The following is a 21,305-nucleotide window of genomic DNA, read 5'->3' as shown; positions in this document are numbered from 1 at the left end:
GACGTAGGAAGAAGAACCAGAAAGAAGAGGTGAAGATTGTGGTGCCCAGCTCCAGGCTGATCAACTGCGCTGCAGGATTGAAGGTAAGTGGATTTTTTTTTTGTTTTAGGCATTTTTGAGTTTAGTTAGTCTTAAAGTATGGCTGGACTAGGATATATAGAACTTGATTTTTCATCCCTTTGTAAACTGAATGAGAAACAATGGAATTCTACAATTTGATCATGATGGGTTATATTGTAGAAAGCGATCTGTTCTCTCTTTTCTCTCATATAAAGTTGTAAAACCCTTTGGAAATGTAGCCATAACACGAAACAAGAGCAATGTTGGTTTGTATTTTATTAACAAGACTATTTCCATGTAGAAAGCCAGTAGCCTGAGGGTGAATGTTCTGTGTCACATTGAGAAGTAACAGGTCTAATAAAGGGATGAATGTTAAGGGGGAGGGAAAGTGAATCAGTGCTGAGTCTCCATCCTTTTTTTGCCACCTCTTCTCCCAGCATGGGGCATGCAGGAACTTTTTAGCAGCTTCTTAGTCTATTAGTCTCTGCAAACACCCCCAATAAACTTCAGCAAGGAGCACAGAGCCAGCAGCAGGGGAGGAATCAGAGCTGGGAATAATTGCCAGGCGACTGAGTAACAAGAAGCAGCTGCAAGCAGCTGGACCGCCTCCTTCTCTTGTGTCTGGGTTGGGGTGGCATCCATTGTGGGAGCTCCTCATCTATGCCAGGTAAGCCAGCTCCCCAATATTAGTTCTCTGGCATCGCAGATGGTATCCCCCCTTGTCTGTCTGTGGTCATATACACTCATGTGGTCACAGACATTCACAAGGCATGCTGCTTTTGTGTTTTCATTTTACAATATTATATTTACAAATCTTTCTTTAGAATCTCTTCTGTTTGGCTCCATGATGCATTGCATGTATTAGATATCAGGTCATTGTTATGTACACAGTGTCATGGACTGTGATGGAGCTTGTGTTGTTACAAGCTGTTACCATGCCTGTGTTGTACATAGGGCTGTGATGCTGCTGCTGCTTCATGTGTTAGATGTGCTTCAGATCTCTTGGAATTTCCTGCTCTCATATTACTGCCACAGTTCTGCAGACTTCACCCCTCTCAGGCTTTGTCTAGCATTGTTTAGGGATGATCAAGCCCTGGCTCTCCTGCTCACATTGGGATTATCCTCTATGACATGTTTCATTGGTGAGGTAAGGAAGTTTAACAAACTTTTACAAAGTATCCCATAAAATAAATAGGATTCTTGTCTGTTTTTTTTATCTGTCTTTAGAGAGTTTTTGAGAATTATGTTTGTCTTTGCAGTATGTGAAATTATAGCAGTATGTGAAATTACAACCTCCTACATTGTAAGCTTTTCTGGGCAGGGTCCTCTTCTGTGTCACTGTATTCAGATGACATTTGCAACCCCTATTTAATATACAGTGCTGCTTAATATGTTGGTGCTATATAAATCCTGTTTATTCATATTAATAATAATAATAATAATAATAATAATAGCCTTTTCAGATGTTTGCTTTGTGGTGTAGTGAGCTGCATGCAACACATGGCAATGCATACTAGTACATTATTATCAATAAACAGGATTTATATAGCGCCAACATATTACACAGCGCTGTACATAAAATAGGGATAGCAAATGAAAAACAGACATAGGGATACAGGAGGAGAGGGGGCACTGCCCAAAGAAGCTTACAATCTAAGAGGTGGGATAGCAGCATACAATAGGTGTCTCGTGCTTTTGTGCATGGCTGGCATGAATATTTTTATTAAGCTGCCCTAATGAAAGACACGTTAATGGATTAAATAACACACTTTTATTAGTGCAGGCAATAGCATTTAAAGCAGAATTAAACACTTTTTTTTAAAAAATGCAAGCAGCCAGGTCCTTTAATGTCCCTTCTGCAATTAAATAATCTTACCTGCCCACACACATTTTTTTACTCTCACCTGTACCTGTTTCATTGTGGTCACCAACATGTTCTTACTTTTATTTCTTGTTTTTGGATTTTTGGCCATCTTGATTGGCTGCGTTGGGATGATGGAACTCCAGTGCAGGAACTATGCTGAGTTGTGCGTGTGCATTGTGATACAATCAATGTTTATTTGAATTTGTTGTCTGTTATTGATGGTGAAATTTGAAAGCTTGATAGCCTGAAGCAGAGGTAATATAGCAGTAGAAGCATATTTGCACATTATGGCGCATATACTTGCCAAAGTGCCCCCCGCCAGCATTGCAATGGCTGTGATGTCCCTTGTCACTAAGTCCTAGCCTTTGTCATCCTCACTTGGTCCTCTACCAGGCCATATTTACTGGCCATATGGGGATAATGTACCTCCTACCCATGCAATCAGGAGCTACTTTGTCTCAGCACAGAAATGTGCCAAGCTTGTACAGTGAACCATCCTTGCCCAAAAAAAAAACCCTGAAAGGTGGGCAGAAGGCTTTGTAGCAGAAGCAGTTTTGCTGCTGCGGTGGAGGTGGGTTAGGTTAGGACAATCTAAGTTTTAGAAAGGTGAACTTATCCTTTATCTTTAGTTAGAGGTTTCTCCTCATTTATTGTCCTTTTGACATTTCTTTTAACCAACAAGAAGAGAGGAAAAATCTGTTTTCTTTCCCAGCTCAATTTAAAAAAGTACTTTTTTTCTCTATTCTGTATTGCAATTGAGAATTACCGCTTACTTGTTGTCTGTTAAAATGTAGTCAGCAGAACCAGTAATGGGAAAAAACACCAACCCAGCCCCACATGGCTGTTAGAATCACTATCACCATGGAAAACAATTTCTTCCGACCACTGTCAGGTATTTAATGTTGTCTATGATCTCAGTGGTCTAGCTGGCCCTCTAATTAGGGGACATGAATAACACTACATCCAAAGGATATAACTGCAAGGCAGGACTGGGGGTAAAAGGGGGGTCAGTAGAGATAAAGTTAGACGGAGCTACAATTGTCCATGTATTTATTTACCTATATAAAGCCCATTTGTTGCCTGAGTACTGCCACATTACTCCCTTTGTTGTCCATCTATTCTCATGCGTTTCCTTTTGTTACCTTTGTTTGGTTACAATTTCCCATTTGTTGCCCAGGTAATGTCAAAATTGCCAATTTGTTGTCCAAGCATGGTCTTAGTTGCTGGTTCGTTTTTACAAGCAAAAAGCAAGTGCTATTTATTTTAGGTTTTGGTTAGGGCTGTGACTAACCTAAAAATGTTGGCCTTCCACTATTCGTGGCGCAATGTTTCTGCCCCCTGCACCGCTTTTAGTTAAAATGTAATAATGTCTTTATGTAAATGCATAGGATTAGACATAGATAATTTTAGATAATAATTAGGGTTATACATAGCTTACTATTATTATAATAGCTACAAAACAACACATTTTTTAAAGATAGTTCTGCAACCACAAATGCAAAAATGCTTCTTTTCTCATGTGTAATGACATTAGTATGTACCTTAGCAAACCACAAGTAAATAATTAATCCTCTGTGCAGTTCTGACCTCAAAGTAAGCACAATTCCCAGAGAACATGGACAGGGTGGCATAGACAGGGCAACCTGCTGCTTTGAAAGTGTAATCCTTCCTGCTTTATCCAAAAAAAAAAATACACTTTATTTCACTGTACCTGTTTAATGTTAGATATGGTCTCACATTAGAATTATCTGTTAGAGCTGATTGCAGCTTACCAGTCCTCAGATATGGTGGTTATTTTGTTCTTTATGCTTACCTGGTAATCCTGCCATTAACACATTTTCTGTCCCAGGGTGACAACACTAACTCTCTGTACTGTATATACCAAGGGGTAGATATGTCCCCCTAGGCTGTATGCTTTGGGAACTTCTCTTCTTCGAAAAATGTGTGCTGTTAACATTTGCTAAGTGATAATAAATCAGCTAATTCAAAGTGTACCCAAAGTTAGAAGCTCGTCAGATGTCTGGCAGAATCAACAGATCATTTTTATTTATTTATGTTTTTAGACTGATCAAATATAACAGAAGGCTTTTTAACAGTATATTTAATAAACTAAAAGGGAGAAAATACGTAAAGTTATTTGTAGGGGTCTACGTAACTTAATTTTTTACCTGTAAACCTGGTTGAATCAAATATATATTGAATGGTACTCTCCTACCTTCTTTGTACCATTGGGTCTCTTATGTGTCATTCATCTGATTCCTGCTTTCTGCTTGTCCTGTGCTTCATCATTCTGTCTCATTGTAGGTTTTGCTTCCTACCACCGTAACTTTTCCTTGAATCCACAATGAAGCTGAATAACCATTTAGAATTATGGCAATGGTGATTAAAACCTACAACAATGTGGCAGGCAGTGTACGATGTACATAGCTGATATATGATGGAGACCCAATTCGGGAACAGGGAGTACCATTTCTCCAACCCACCTGCCACACTCCGCTGTGTGCTTTGCTAGTTGGGGGTCAACAATCTAAAAATAAATTGACTTTAAAAATACAGTGTAATTTCACAAACAATATTGGTTTATATTCAAGTATACACAGTACACTGAAAGTGTTTTTTACACAGAAGGACATCATAATGATTAGAATCTTTTAGCAGACTCACATTCACTGGACAGTGTGTTTCAATTAAGATCTCTGTACAAGTCACTGCACTTATTTATTTTTTCTAATCTGCATCCACAAAGTAGATATTGTCCAACCTTCTCCATCTGTCAAATCAATGTCCTGGCTGTCATGTACTGTTATCTTTATGTGTATACAATTGTTTGCTGAACATTGTAAAACAAAGCACCTCATTTACTAAGGTGTGTGAGTAAACCTGGGAAGACCTAAAGACAACTAATTATGGAAAGCAGAAACTCCATTTTGAAAAATTATTCTACATATGATTTCCTACCTTTTAGTAAATCAGGTTTATTATGACCAATTACCTGGGCCGTGTCAAAGTTTGACTGTGCAACATTTAATAATGTTATATGCTGGAATACTTGTTTATTTGCCACTAACAGTTGCTAATTATATTGGAGCTTAGATTTGCAGGAATAGAAAAGAAAACTCTTATTAGTACCAATTTTAAAATGTCAGATTTGTTGAAATGTGCATGCTAGTAAGTTCTTTTTCTTTTCTTTTCGTTTTCGTTTATTAACTGATTAACCCTACTTTATACTTTTATTACAAAGGATTTAAAAACAAAGCCTGGAATCTTGACTACAGATAACAATGAGCGTGCTACCTCCAGTGCGGCGGGACCGGATAGTTGCAGATCTGCCCCAGGTAAGACATGCAACTGGATATTTGCCGCACCTCACTTCTGGCCTCTTTGCGCACAATATAGGGCTGGTCATGTGGAGTCCCCCTTAAATGTGCCATGTTAAGCCATTATTTTTGAGGACTAGATGGGGTTAGGGATCAATGAATAATAATAATACTTTTCAGGTTGTGAAATCTCTGTAGAACATACTACATCCAGTATGTGTAAAGCAGAAGGACCCAGAGGTATGCAGTTTATGGCAGGGCATTTCTTCTTAAAGATTTGCCTGCCCACAGTTATCCCAAGTAAGTCCTTGCCAAATGTAACATTGCTTGTAGCAGAGCCAATATATTGTGCTGGTATAAAAAGAAATCCCACCTAGTTTTTAGTTCATTAGTGAACAGAATAGTGTAATGAAAACCCTGCTCCTTCCTTTAACTGAAACTTAACTTAGAATCTAACGTTAGTCAACATGGACAAACTCTTTAAATTAAACATTTTTGTTGTGTTTTTTTATATAACAAAATATTATTCTTATTAAAATATTCTTCTGAATATAATTGTGTTTGGTGCTTTCACATACAAAAATGAATATATGTGTTATGAATGGATTACACAAAGCACAAAGTCTTCATTTTGGAAATTGATTTACACACAAAATGAACATTTTCTGTACTCCTCCACTACTGACCCCCCCCCAAACCTCCATTACACTGTGTACAAGCACTGAAACAATCTGCAATTATAATGAATCTGCCCTAATGAGTCACTGTGTTTGCCCCAGAGGCACTTCTAAGAGACATTTTACAGACAGTTGGTTTTAGAATGAAGATAAAAGTATGTGCAAGACTGCAACATATCAGCATGTTAGGAAAGAAAAGATGAATCATTTATTGGAATGCTGACATATTGACATTCAGTCATTTAAGGGTGATTCTTACTGTACAGCAATTTGCTATGTCAGTGGACCATAACAGTCAGTCATAAATAATCTGCCTATTTATCATATTAGTTTTTGCATTGGCTTAATTATTGTTCTTTGTAGCTTTTAATTAAATAAAGGGATGTACTGTAACCACTGCACTTAATGTAATGCTGAGATACATTTAAGGGTCCCTGTATAATGATCTAATAGTCCCAAATTCAGTTAACACAATGCACCTGAATTATATTATATTATTATTTTCCCTGAGTGAGCCAAATCCTCCTTTATTTGTTTCTTACATGCTCCCCCTTCCTAGACACTGCAGCTTACAGAGTTTCGGGACAGGCAGTGCAGACAATACAGAAAGCAGTGGGAACGGTTAATAATATTTCTGTTTTTATAATATATTCAGTTAGTGCTGACATATTGGGCCTGATTTATTAAAGCTCTCCAAGGCTGGAGAGGATACATTTTCATTGGTGAACCTGGGTGATCTACCAAATCTGAAATGGATTTCTTTAAGTCAATTGCTATGTGTTAGCAAATGTTCGGTGTTTGGTGACATTAAGGACAATTTATGGAGAAGATATTTAATCCACCAGTATGGCAAGTAGGAGGAAACCATACATATAAACTCCATACACAAGCTTGTAAATGAGCAATGACATTTCTGATAACCACACACACTCAACATCTTCTCATACTATTGTAAAACAAGCTGTCACAGCCTACATTAGAGTGGCAATTCTGCTGTGAATTCGGAAGCAGTACAGCATCGTTGTCGCACTATCACAGGAAGCTACAATAGGTGGACTTTACTGGCAGGATCAGGAAGTATGTGCAGATGAATTTAAAATGAATTGCCATAGCACAAATTTTTATTTATATATAGTTATATTCTAAATTGCAAGGGTTGTATACTAATCTGAACACAGTTCAAAATCAATTTATAATTCATAAAATAACTAGATAAGTATTCTTTACTATAAACCATTGCTTTGAATCTAGGCTTTTTTTCTGTGTAAGAATAACAGAAAATCTGGAATTCTTTTGCTTTTTACTGTGGAAGTGAACATCTAATGTGTCTTGTTATTTCTGTGCCGGAATAAGAAGTTATATTATCACGCTGCAGTTGCACAGTACAAAGAGCAGTAATGTTGCTGTAATCCATACCAGCATACTGTATGAGACATTAGTCTGCCGGCTCCTTCTGTAAATCCTATCACATGATGATGTGGGATCTGTGGGTTGTGCATGATGTCCTGCTATGTTGGGATATTAAATGAGTAATAGGAAAAGGCAGAAAATCTGCCCCTCCTATTTACTATTAATTCTCCTTGTTGGCGGAATCCTCCTCCTCAATGCTCTCCTCTCTCCACTGACACATTCTTGTGATAATGACAGAGGACATAATGGAAAGTTACTGTATGTACCTTACAGTTGTTTTATGCTTTTTGCTATGCACATTTGCAATAATTGTTGCTGGAAACAATCATAAGTGACAGAACCAAGGAGTGTTGTGCAGACATTGCTGTTTGTTCTATAAAGAGGGGAGGGAAAGGTTGAGCAGGAGGTACCCCGCTGCATCCTCCCTTATAGAAATCAGCAGGGGTCCTTGGCAATAGTTCACTAAGCGATGTTGGGGGAATGCTGTACAGATGTCAGATTATTGTCTGAAACAATCACAAACCTTCACCTACAACAGTTTCTCAACCAGGGTTCCTCCAGAGATTGCTAGAGATTCCCAAGCAAATGAGCAGTTTTTAGGTGACACCAATGATCTTTTTGCCTATCTTTAAGGATGGCATTCTTTCTACTGACCACTACATTAGTGTTCTGTGAGCCGTGGATATAGTAAGTATAGCTGGGGTTCATTGAAGATCTGAAGTTATTTCCAGGGTTCCCCCATGTTGAGAAAGGCTGATATAGAGCAGAGCATCTGTATGTAGCGTTAATCTCATTGTAATATATGGGGAAGTTAAATGTTCTTTAAATCTGATAGTTTAGTTTACTGCACATAATTTTTATTTGATAATCAGAAATATGTAGCTTCATATACTTTGTAAGAACTCCTTTTTCCAGTACACTTTGTATGTAAAATGACACCCTTCTCTTGGTAAACTCCCAAAGCTTTCGCCCTGTGTGGTCCCAATGTTGTAGATGTGGCCTCAGGACTTCATGTCTATGCAAGGAGGTTGTGCAAGACGGCAGAGCGCAGTGGTGGTGTCGGTGCCAGACAGGAAGTCAGATTTTACTTTCTCAGCTGTTGCCTGGATGGAACTTGTGCCTGGAGCAGAGACAACACAAACATCAGACTCAGCACTGCTGGAGAGCATCAACGGCCTCCTTTATAAGGAGGGCAAATTAAAACTATGCTAACGAAACTTTCTGTAACATTGAAAGATTTTTGTTAGCTTTTCTGCTTTTGTGAGGATGTAATATACATATCAAAGGACCAGTAAATGAAGAAAATGTAAAAAGAAAAATGTTACTTTTGTAAAACATTTTAAATAACCATTAAAAAGGAAATATTCCTATACCTGTAGTAAAAATGTATAGTTGCTGATGGGCCATTTGCTGCTAAAAGTTTCCCATTGCTGTGAAATTTTTATTTTTGTGATATTCCTGATTCTTAGGGCCTGATTTATTAAAGCTCTCAAAAAGCTGGAGAGGATACACTTTCATCAGTGAAGCTGGGTGATACAGCAAACCTGGAATTATTTTCTTCAGTCATTTTCTATTTGCTTTCAAATGTTTTAAATGCTTGACAGGTTTCCTGGATCACCCAGCTTCAATAAACCAGGCCCTTATTGTAAACGCCTAGCGATCTGTCATGGTCTGTGCCTTAAGAAAAAGTGTGAACGATTGTTTAAAGGTCCTTAGGTTAGGGAAAGCTTACCACCAGTCTTTCATTGAAAAACAAGACAAAATGTCATCAGCGGTGTATAATAAATACTGTTTGTGCATTTATTTTCTTCTAGTGTTTTAAGAAAGAGGCATGTCTTCATACCAGAGACTCCTTTCACTCCAAAGTGACCAGTGCATGCAAGCAACAACGAACAGGGACTGTGGGGTAGGTCTATTGTTTTTTACTGTAAATACCTGTGTATCTAATACCTGTGTATCTAAGGTAACACAGGGACTGTGGGGTAGGTCTATTGTTTTTTACTGTAAATACCTGTGTATCTAACACATGTAAATAGCGTACTTCCCCTCCACCACCCCAATCACTGCCTGGAAATTCATTCTGCTATGCTATTGATAATGGCAGCACTGGTATGACCCATACGTTATGCGGGGGCTATTGAATGCCTTAAATTTGTGCAAATTGTGTTATGCAGATCTTTGCTTACATAAGCGGGTGGCTTACCATTCCTTTTCTTCACCAAATGCTTTCAACGTATCAATAGCTCTTATTTTCTGTGTCTGAATCAGTTAAAATGTTCCCAATTCTCTGGACTTACAGGCTAGTAATAGCTGAGTTTAGAAGTCATGATTTTTTTATTTCCTGTGTTTCTGTACTTGTTATTTAGCACTATACAGAGTACCCAGAGGCATTGGGCCTAATTTATTAAAGCTCTCCAAGACTGGAAAGAATACATTTTCTGTAAACCTGGAATGGTCCAGGATCGAAAACATTTGCTAACAAATAGCAAATGACTTTTAAGAAGTTGGTTCCAGGCTGGATCACCCAGCTTCACCTATTAAAATGTATCTTCTCCAGACTTGGAGAGCTTTATTAAATCAGGTCAATCATTGTCCCCATTTCATTTATAAAAGAACACTAAAGGACCCACTTAGAAGAAGCCAGTTGACCTTTCAGTATAATTTTAAATTGTAGAAAGAAAATTGAACGTCTAAAAACATTCCCACTAACTGTGTAAATGGCACTTGTCACCATTTCATTCATGAAGTATAAATAAATACTGCTGCCCGAACCTAAACCTAAAAAAATGTGTCTTCCCTGTTTATGTCCTGTGTTTTCATGGTACATACACACTGTGTGCCGTTATAACAGTCATCTGTACCAGATAGCTCTGCTGGGATGAGGGCAGTGTTATAATAAGAAGAAGTCTTCTAGAAAAAGTTATTTTTAGTCTTGGTTTTGCTTTTTCACAGTTATTTTTCTCAGTGCCTTGTGTTCATTCCTTCACACCCAGACTCTCCTTAATTCCGAACATCCTTTCTGGGCTGAATTCCTATTGCGGTGTGGTTACCCTTCCTGTTCCAAGACGCCTTTGCTTTTCAATGAATGCTGTTTACTAGTCAAGAAGTTTAGTAGCATCACATTTTCCATGGAGGCAGCAGTTTACTTCTGACACCTCTGCTGCTTGATTCACTTCTTGCACTATACACACTGTTTAACCCCTAAATCCCTACCAAGCTGTTTTAGAAGACAACAGTCACTGTGCACCCTATAAAATAGCCCAGTCCATGTTCTGCTTTAATACTAAATCTAGTTAATATGTTTTTGCAATGTGAAGATTGTTCTGCAGAGCAATAAAGCTTTCATATGCGCTGGAAATGAGAACATAAAAATGTGATTATTAAGGCAATTGTCATGATTCATTGGTGGGAACAGCAGCTTCATGTTTTTAGAAACTTCCTATAATCCTATTAGCTACGTTATATTCCTATATTCCTAATTCTACGTTATTTGTAGAATTTCCGCCCTTAGCACACAGATTGCAAGGGAGGTCTGTAATATTGAAGTTCCTAAACTTCCTATATTCCTATTAGCTATGTTATATTCCTATATTCCTAATTCTACGTTATTTGTAGAATTCCCGCCCTTAGCACACAGATTGCAACGGAAGTCTGTAATATTTAAGTTCCCTTTGCTGATCTCCCTCTATAAATGCTGGTTGCCTAGCTGTTCCTTGGCTTTATTACTTTCTGAGTGAATGACCCAATAACAAGCATAAAGCCATGAAGATAGGGGAAAGTAAAAATTTAATTGTTAATTGTAATTTTAGCCCACTGACTAATGTACACATCCAGATAATCAGCATTTCCATGTTAAACGTCATTTTCTGGTAAGCTCATCATTATTTTACTGGCCTAGTATGCAGCCCATGGGTCAGAAAGTGGAACTGATGGAAAAGAATTAAAGTTTCTTCCCCAGAGGCAAAATCAGTCATGGCAGACTTCTCCTAATGTTATCTTTATAACAATCCCAATTGTTTCAGGCAAAAATCTAGCGTGTGTACAACAAACCCCCAATGTTGTTTAGCGTTCTATTGTGACAGATCACTAAATAATCTGGGAACAACTGCTATCATTTCCTAGGTAGGAAAGCACCACTGGATGTCTCCCGCTTGTCCTTCCCCTCCCTTTCCATAGAATTAAACAGTTCTTTCTTCTGTCACTGGATGAATGATCAAACAGATTGTTTCTAAGTTTAGTAAGGCTCCGTACACACGTGCAATGGTTCTAGTCTGATAATTGGCTCAGGGCTGATATCGAATGAGAATCTTGCATGTGTACAGTGCTGGGGGACGAACGATGTAATGAAAGTGAAGGGGGTGAAAGCGCTGCAGGGTGCTGCTTCGTCGTTCTCCCCCTCCCCTCTACATAAAGGAGAACGCGATCTATGTACAGCACTCATTCATGCAATGTGCAGTCGTTTGTCGTTGGAAAGGATTGTGAAAGATCATTTCCAACGACAGTTATTGCCAGAAAACCCAGTCTGTACAATGCTAAATTCACACAGTGCTGCCAGATTTTCTACTCTTATTGTCTGCAAGGGACTAATTTTATATTATGTGTACATAATTTTGATTTCCTAGTTTATTTTATTATCTTTTTCTGATGTGAAGATTTATTGTTTCTTTTTCATTTTCAGCAGATTTAGGATCTCCAAGGTTATAGTGGTTGGTGACCTTTCAGTGGGAAAGACATGCATGATAAATAGGTAAGAGAATGGGGATATAAAAGCCTACAAGAGGTAAAATGAAAGTTGGCTATTCCCCAGCAAAAATGATCACTCAATAGCTTTGCTTTCCATGAAGACATTTGAGTAAACTCATGTCAGGGTGTTTTTATTAGGGGTGAGCGAGAATGCCTCTGGCCAAAATTTCCTCGATGTTCCAATGGGTCAACCATCGGAAATCACTATAGGAGGATTATTGTGGCTACATTCATAAATACAGCCGTGGGAATCATCCTGTCAGTAAGCGATCCCCAGGCACTACAGGTCAGAATGAGGGCTGTGCTGCCTGGGGATCTCTTACTGAGAGGAGGATTCTCATGGCTCCATTCATAAATGCAGCCACAATACTCCTCCTCGCAGAGTGAGTCATGCAGCTTCTGTTTATGAATTAATGCTGCCGTGGGAAAAATCAGAGGATCTTTCCCACGCTGCATTCATTCATGAGCAGCCAGCCGTGAGACTCACACTGTGTTCCTGGATAGACAAACTCTATCTAAGAACACATAGTACAGGGCTGCAACAGCAATCAGGGAAGTGGAGCTGACAGCCTGCCTAATTTACAAAGACCATTCTAGTCTACATGTTTGGTAAGCGGGAACGGCCCAATTTGCCACAAGACCAAATTTATTTTAAAAATTCACTCATCCCTAGTTTTTATTACACCACCACTAAGATGTTCTAGGATAGCTGGACATTATTTAACGTGACACATTTTAAAGCTCACATCTGTGGAGCACTATTATCCTCATTTTATTTCCCATTTATATTAAAACTTGCATAGAATGCAGTCGCACATATCTTACTGTACATATTAGATACCTATATAAATAGTATAACTAAATAATAATTAGGCAACTGTCTGCCTAAAGATTTGTTCAACTATTATTTTTTCAATGACTAAGCAATACAGCTCATTGTAGGTCTTCAAAGCTTAGTGGTAATGTTGGAAATGATAGTTTAGAAACCAAAAAAAATCTTATTCTAATAGATAGTAGTTGCCAAGCCTAATACTATACTGAATATACCATACTATCCTTATATGACTACCCTGAATGTTGGGCTCTGTTTATCTGAGTCTAATAGATAGTAGTTGCCAAGCCTAATACTATACTGAATATACCATACTATCCTTATATGACTACCCTGAATGTTGGGCTCTGTTTATCTGAGCAGCATAATTTAATTAACATTATATGACTGTCACACAGGTTACCGGTTCCACTATACATGGCTTCATGTATAGTGGAAATTTAAGATATATATTATAGGATAGATGTAAAATGTGCTTTCACTACCAGCTATGGAAGTGACATCAGGAAGTGTACAGATGATGAAGACTAGTGTGTCTCAGATTTTGGCGGAAATGACATTCATAATCTTTCAATATACTTCTAAAAGTGCCATGCTAGCAGAAGAATCTAAATGTACATGAAGCATAGACATACTGGGAATAAAAGCAGGAGGGCACAAAAGCCTTTCTACCAATAATAAGGAGAAATACGCAGCCTATTCTCCTTTAACCCTTGCTAATAAAACCAGACCACGTTTTTCTAATTTATGCCTATATTAGGAGTGAATGTACAGCATGTAAGATTAGGAGAACACAATTCAGGGTCCCATAAGTATATTGTAAATGTCTTTTTCTTTGTATGGCCGCATGAAGTCCAACTACAGCCAAACTTTTATATAATTCTGAACCTCTGTCGGGTTTATTCTATTTATAGAATTCCTTTAAATTTTTATGCCTGTGACTCTAATACCTAATAGGGGAAACATGTGTTACAAACACAGGAAGTCAGACAGAAGTAAAAACCAGGCTCTTACACTTCACCCCTCTACACAATTTCAGAAAACTTTCTTTTTTTTGTAAATTGTGATTATATACCTGTTATGTACAACTCATCCGGATCTAATACGTTATTTAAAGCAACAAACAAAGGATTATGTCTGATCTATTGCTTTGTTTTCTCATATTTTTTAGATTGTTTTTTATAAATCTATGTTGTTTTACTTTTTAAAGGTTTTGCAAAGATGTATTTGATAAAAACTACAAAGCGACGATCGGGGTGGATTTTGAAATGGAGAGGTTTGAGATCCTGGGAGTTCCATTCAGTTTACAGCTGTAAGTATAAAAAAAAACAGATTTACCATTACATTTCAGGTATTCATGTTGGTTATAGAAGATTAGAAGTGTATGCATATATTTCTAGTGCCTGACGTTTTCTATGAGAGACACCTGATTCAGGGTGCTAGTAAGAGTGGTGAATCTACATTTCATTAGCATGCATTAAAGAAGCCCCCAACACTTAACCTAAATTAAACGTGTAACAGAACCCCACAAGTGAGCCCTTAACCCCTAATCTCCATCTTGATTCTTCACTTAAGGATAAGTACACACGTGCAATGGTTCTCGTCCGATAATCGGCTCAGGGCGGATACTGGACGAGAATCTGGCGTGTGTACAGCGCTCGTCGTCCATTGTCCAAACGGCCATCCTGGCAGATCCATCAATGATGGGTGACAACAATCTTAATGGAAGTGAAGGGGAGAGAGCGCAGCAGGGTGCTGCTCCGTTGTTCTCCCCTCTCCATAGAACAGAGCGGTGCTGTATGTGCCTCGTTCATTCTTTCATCGTTCAGTCTTTTGTCGTTAAAAAGGCTTGTTAAAGATCCTTTCCAACAACAATTATTGCACGTGTGTACATAGCCTAACACCTAAAGTGGGCTCTTATCAATAAACTCACAATTATTAAATCAATTGAACCTCAAAAGCTAGGTTTAAACTTCATAACCACAACCTCCTATTTACAAAGCAAGTACCCCCTGTCTGCAATCTTCCCTAAATCTGCATTGAGAGATTCTTTATGCTGAAAACACACAGATCCTATAATTTCAGTGTACAAGGTTATAGGTATTACCTAATTTCCACTTAATACTTTCGTATAAATAATATGGAATATTGATACATTGTGGGCATACATATGATGTGTAATTTTGTTTAGGTGTCTGAAACTAATTTTCAGTTAAGTGACAATACATATTGCCATACAATGACCACAAGGCTTTTTTTTAACATTTTTATTTTTATTAAGATTTACAATAGTAAGACAAATATAGAATAACACAGCATATACGATGGGGAAAGTAAGAACAGAAAGGATAAGCAAAAAATTATATACAGTCACACACAATGCTTCTTTAAGCTGTTATTGTTTATTTGTCCAACCAGTATAGTACTCTAATATTTTACAATGAATTTTTTTAACCACACCGCAATGTCCACAGCGTGCAGACCTTGTTATATTCCTGTGTATTGTATGGAAAAGCAGACATGATCATATGTAATTCCTTTATTTCCTCTCTTCTACTAGATGGGACACGGCAGGACAAGAGAGGTTTAAGTGTATTGCCTCCACTTATTACAGAGGTGCTCAAGGTATGCAGTAGGATATGTTTATTAGTAATTTTTATTGGTAGTATTACTTATGGTGGCTTTCTTGTTATTTTAATTCTTGCATTTTTTTAAAAAATAAAAAGACTATACTTATATCGAAATGAATGATGAACGAATGAACGAAAATTCATATTTCAGTTGCACCGTAGCATGGATATATTTTTTAAATCATTTAAAAGCAGAAAACATTTCAATTTCAAGGGAATGTTTTATGATGTAATTTCCCAATTATTTACCAAAGTGACCTGTGCATTTTAAAATGTTGCATTGCCTGGATATCCTTCAGAAATCTACCATGAGGGCAAGTAACAAAATTACTGGGGTCCACATTTGCTGCCACCATTTAAAGGGCATACCTACCCGCATCCAACTCTAATAGTACTAGGATAAAAGGCTTATAGGCAATCACTACATTTTCATTATAAAAAAAAATGATCTGTCATCTCCACCTCGCAATTTATTTTTAATATTTCAAATGAATGTTTTTTGGATTTGCAAGGAATTAAAAATCCACCCTTAATAAACTGGGAGAACATTGCAATAAGCACTTATTCTGTTTAAAAACAATAATATTGGTGTATGTTTTTGTTTTGTTGTTTTTTTTACCTGGCAAAAATCACATTGTTATTAGAAATCTTTCCTGATCACTTCAGCCAGGAGCATTCCCATTGAAAATATGTAATAATAAATTTGAAAAATGAAAAAGCAAAAAAAGTTATTTACACAGTAACGGCCAATCCATATGTTGAACCTACATCAAAACCTATATGTGGATAAAAAAAAAACATAATTTAAATCTTTCATTATTTGTCTTCCAGCTATTATTGTGACCTTTGACCTGTCAAATATTTCATCCCTGGAACACACAAAGTAAGTACATTTTGCATGACACATGTACAGTATAGTTCTGTTTTAGCATTGCAAGTAATTTATTGTATTACCTATCAGGCAATGGCTGCAGGATGCATTAAAAGAAAACGATCCGTCCTCTGTGCTGCTTTTCCTGGTTGGATCAAAGAAAGATCTCATTGTAAGTATAGTGATATTGTATTTCTTTATTCTAAGAGCCCTGGAAAAATAAAAAAGTCAGGTAGAATCTGCTTTTTTCTTTGTCTTTTTATGATAATATCAATATGTGTTTAATCACTATGTTCATTCAAACTGTCTTACATCAGTATTTAATTATATATAGTTTGTGCTATCTAAATATTATAAAAAATCTTTATATATTTGGGTAATGGGGTCTATTTATTATAGAATCTGTGACTAACTCTTGGTGTTGCATTCTTTGTACAGTCACCCTCTCAGTACGCGCTCATGGAGCAGGATGCAATAAAAGTGGCCAAAGAGATGCAAGCAGAATACTGGTCGGTGTCCTCATTAACAGGTACTTCACAAAGCTAAACATCTCCATGCCTAATGTCAGCTGTATTAAACTAAGAGAGACCTACAGTTTTTCCCTTATGTGCAGGGTTTTCAGTCTTGTCTTGATAGTTAGTTGCATACAGTGGAATATGTCCATATATCTTACATTTATTACTAGCAAAGCAGCTTTGTTATAAAGCAGCTTTGATGGAAGCTGCTGGTGGGTTGTATATAACAAAGTGGCAGATAAACAAAGGTTGTTGGCTAGGCTGGAGGTGAATGAGCCTCCTGTATAGGGACAATCTGTGCAAGATTGATGGGTTATAGAAGTTGATTGGCTTAGAGAAGGTGGAGTTTTCATGGGTTAGAGTTTGGTGAAAAGTGTTAATGGTGTTTGCGTATTCGCTGGAATAGCAATTGTGGACCTTAAGTTAGGCAACTGGTAAGAGGTTGTAGTTTAGGCACTGTAATCCATACCATCCTCTAATCTCAGGTATGTGAAGCTCACCACACAATAAGAGCATGGTTCCAATTACAAGAAGCTTGATCCAGACAGAATATAGTTTATTTTTGTTACTTAAAAGCAAATAGATAAAATGCATATAAGAGAACTGGTTTACCTGTCAAATGATTTATATATCTGTCCATCCAGTCTTGAGACTTATACAGCCTCATTACAAATAACAGCCTGGTCTGGCGGGCCAGGGACCTGATTTTTCTATATGCAGTAGTCATTAATATTAGGTCTTGTGCCTGTCCCCAGCCTGTAATTGGAAAGTGATAAAGAAGCAGAAAACTGATAAACTCATCTCTGCCACATTTTTATCTCCTTTGGGTACAGGAAATAGTGGGCACTGGAAAGTAAAATACATCTCAGTTATTGTAACTAGTAAAGTTTTTCTTTATAAATGTCATTTTTTTCCTTTTACCATTTTAGGCGAAAACGTGAAAGAATTCTTTTTCCGTGTGGCATCTTTGACATTTGAGGCTAGTGTGCTGGCTGAGCTGGAGAAAACGAATGCCAGAAAAATTGGGGAAGTAGTGAGTAAGTATGAATCTTTAAACTAGACATGATTGTACACATGTATTTGGTGTAGTTAGTGTTATTTCTTAGCAATCACTACTTTCCTAATAAAAAGGAGAGTTTGCATTGCAGTGTGATCTAAGCTACAATGCTTACTAACAACCAGCAGGTGGCGACAATTCCAGGCTGATCATTACTGTTAACAGTTTCTAGATATTGAAGATCTATTCTAGATTCATAATGACCTATTATATATAACACACACATATATTGTTACATTAAAATCCATTTTAGCGTATTCATTTTTTTGAGATGGGTTATTACTCCTTGATAAGGTGTACTCAGAAAAAAATATGGGGTTATTCAGCGTAGAGTTGGTATATGCCTAACACATTGCTATTCATGTACATCACTTTGTAACATATGACTATTGCCATATAAAAAATACTATGAAAAATACATGAATTAAAGTGTATCTAAACCCAGATTGAATTGAATAAAATAGGAAAAGGCCAGAACAATTTTCAGGTTTTTAGAGCTGTCTGAAATCTAACATTTTGATTTGTAACCTGAAAAAAAATAATAAGAAATGTTGTTCCAGTTACAATGTACAAAAAGGGGATTTTGCTTACTTTGCAGAGATATTTTCTTATTTCCTGCTGTGATTCAATACAAAAGGACAAACATCTCCCTAATGGGACACAGATAGCAAAAATAGATTTTAACATTTTTTTTGCTCTATCCTACAACTAAAAAAATGATGTTGGGTATGCAGTACATTAAACAATTCTGCTGGTTTTCATGATTTTATGTAGTGTTTAATTCAGAAAAACTTTCTGCAATATACAGGATAATAAATTAGACATAGAGTTGATTCTGCTGCCCTGTGTCAAAAGAACACATTTAGAGGCTTCTTGGCATTAGGATTCACAAAGTGTATGTAAGTATATGTAAAGCCAATATATATGTAGAAAGGTTGAAATGGGAATGTGTCCCAAATTTTGCCTGTTTCTGTTCTGGTGGAAATGTAAAATTGTGGGTTCCCTCATTTTCATTCCCAGTGAGGTAGGATTAGCAATATAAGCGCAAATTTGTACAATGTAACTTAACCAAAGGTTTTCATTTCCAGGGATAAATAGCAATGATAGAAATTTGTATCAATCCTCGAAGAAGAACAAGCAAAAGTGTTGCCAGTGATGGAGGACAACAAAGGCGGATATTTGCACTGAACACCAAAACACCAAAATGTTTTATGGCCACAAAAAGTGGAAGAGAGGTGTGCCCTGCCGTGTCCCCGGGGGTACCCAGGGCTTGTTTATTTGTTTTCAACCAGATATGACAAGAATATTGTATCCCTATTCTGCCAGTGGTCTGTAGTACATTGCAGGGAAAAGTTCTGCAATCCCTTCTCAAAGATTGTTTAGCCAAAAGAATTGGGGGGGGGGGGGGGCAATATTCTGTGCAGAGTAAAATTTACAGCCCAACTTCACCTCACTGACAAATTCAGTGTTTTAAGGCTTGGTAGAGAACTAAACATTACTGTACAAGTATTTTTCTATTGCCTTATGTACAAGATTTTTGTTTTAAAAAAAGGAGATGGTAGACACAGATGTGTCCAATAGTCATGCTGAGACCCATTGGAAGGGATGGGCATTGATGATTAAAGTTATTATTCATATCCCAGCTGTATAGACCCCCTGACAGCCAAAAACATTTTGCACAAATTGCATATTTTAAAGGGAAGTGTTAGTCCGTTTACAGGTTTTAGTTATACACACGACTGTTATCAGTTTATTTAAAAATCATATTATCATTACTTAATTTTAATTTTAAAAATCATCGATTTTATGTATATTTGTATACTGTGTAGATTTGTTTTTGGGGAAATCTTTTTTACTCGTTACATATACAGGGTTTGTTCAGCCTAAGTCATTTTAACTTGGCCTAAAAAGAAAGGTAAAGTGTACAGAGTCTTCAGTTGATGAGAAATCTTGGTTCTCCTGGCACTAATTCCTGTTCGTCATCCAGACGTCACACACTAGCGTCTTAGTAGAGGTGCTTGTATGGGCATTTGGATGATGAAGGGTGGAGATATATGTCTTCAGGATAAGCAACTTATTTGTTGGATATCTGAGCCCCTCCACTGCTGATTCTTACTTACCCTTCTATTTTCCAGGGGATGTCCTGTAAAATATCCAGTACTTCTTAGCATTGGGGAAGATGCTGCTTCCTCCTCCTACTACCACAACACAATGTTAGGCGGTTAGGCAGTCAACCATCAAGCCCAAAAGCAGACAAGTGGGGAAAATGAGATCATTCACCCAGTGTAAGCTCCAATACAGAGCTTACCCAGATTTGTTCCTGGGATTTGTTGACCAGTGGGTGAAGGTGGTACTGGCAATAAAGGTATTGGCATTGGAGGAGGCTGGATATCAACTAAACCTATAACTATAAGCAAATCACTTCACCTGAAACAGGATTACTGATTCTATTCTGTTGTACACGGTATGCACTAGATGGAACATTTACAAACCTGTATATGAACCATTAAATAATAAATCATACCTCTTATCATATGAAATTGTGTTAGGTTTTGCTTATAATGAAAGCTTAAAAATGTGAGCTTTAAAAACAAAAAACAGTATGCTTTCTATTGAGCTTGATATTTAATTGCTCAGCCTCACAAAAACAGTTTTTTTTAGGATGAAATATTAGTTTACCCTTTAGTGTTTGTATATACGTTTTTAAAAAATGTTAGAGTTAAATATGAATTCCCGAGCTCAGACTTGAAAGTAATGTTCTATAAAATTGCAGTCAAAAAATTAAATTTGAAATAAACCCCTTTTAATGAACGGAAATTAATAAAATGAAATACACAGACATGGATTACCACAGCTTATTATGCATGGGGATATTGCAATAAAGAATATTTGTATGCAATTTTTTATGCTGCATTGTTAAGCCTCTTTGTAATGCTTGAAAAATATAATTTTTTATGAATTGTCAGATGAAAGCTGTTTTTATTCATAATTTCATTTTCTTTCTAGACTTGTCTGTACATGTTAAGTTATGTGTAGTCAAATGTTAAAGCCTTGGGCAGACTCTTTACACTCCACATTTTTACATTTTAATATTAGATTTCGTTGTATTACAGTGCCATGAAAAATTACTTGCAGGATTACCACATATCTTTTAGTAAGCTTTCTACATACAAGCACAATCAATTCCTCTATGTGTTCCTCCCATCGGGTCTGATTTATTGAAGCTCTCCAAGAGTGGAAAGGATACAATTTCATTGGTGAAGCTGGGTGATCCAACAAACCTGGAGTGGATTTCTTAAAAGACATTTGCTATTTGTTATCAATTATTT

The 21,305-nt window shown here is 37.0% G+C and overlaps 1 protein-coding gene across 3 annotated transcripts; it reads left to right on the top strand.

Moving 5' to 3' along the window:
• Positions 1 to 596: 596 nt before the first annotated feature.
• RAB34 (RAB34, member RAS oncogene family) lies at positions 597 to 20,948 on the top strand. 3 transcript variants are annotated; one of them, XM_072430256.1, is made up of 11 exons: positions 597 to 727; positions 5,166 to 5,259; positions 9,143 to 9,234; positions 12,007 to 12,075; positions 14,114 to 14,215; positions 15,464 to 15,528; positions 16,365 to 16,416; positions 16,495 to 16,576; positions 16,843 to 16,933; positions 17,849 to 17,956; positions 19,065 to 20,948. In XM_072430256.1, the coding sequence occupies exons 2-11, from the start codon at positions 5,206 to 5,208 to the stop codon at positions 19,130 to 19,132; spliced, it is 783 nt and encodes a 260-aa protein (XP_072286357.1). In that variant the 5' UTR covers positions 597 to 727; positions 5,166 to 5,205; the 3' UTR covers positions 19,133 to 20,948. The 3 variants fall into 3 exon arrangements, with proteins under 3 accessions (XP_072286357.1, XP_072286366.1, XP_072286349.1); XM_072430265.1 differs by lacking the exon at positions 597 to 727 and adding an exon at positions 1,059 to 1,207 and having other exon boundaries at positions 12,010 to 12,075; XM_072430248.1 differs by lacking the exon at positions 597 to 727 and adding an exon at positions 1,059 to 1,207.
• Positions 20,949 to 21,305: the final 357 nt, after the last annotated feature.

The sequence above is a fragment of the Pyxicephalus adspersus genome, chromosome 1 (assembly GCF_032062135.1).
Source record: "Pyxicephalus adspersus chromosome 1, UCB_Pads_2.0, whole genome shotgun sequence".
NCBI lineage: Eukaryota > Metazoa > Chordata > Amphibia > Anura > Pyxicephalidae > Pyxicephalus > Pyxicephalus adspersus.
This window is presented reverse-complemented; position numbering and strand designations above follow the sequence as displayed.

Excerpts from the sequence above, each read along its gene's own strand:
- RAB34 (XM_072430256.1), top strand. The coding sequence starts at position 5,206 with ATGAGCGTGCTACCTCCAGTGCGGCGGGACCGGATAGTTGCAGATCTG. Across the intron at positions 9,235-12,006 it reads CAACGAACAGGGACTGTGGG|CAGATTTAGGATCTCCAAGG; the intron begins GTAGGTCTATTG and ends TTTCATTTTCAG. Across the intron at positions 16,417-16,494 it reads TCATCCCTGGAACACACAAA|GCAATGGCTGCAGGATGCAT; the intron begins GTAAGTACATTT and ends ATTACCTATCAG.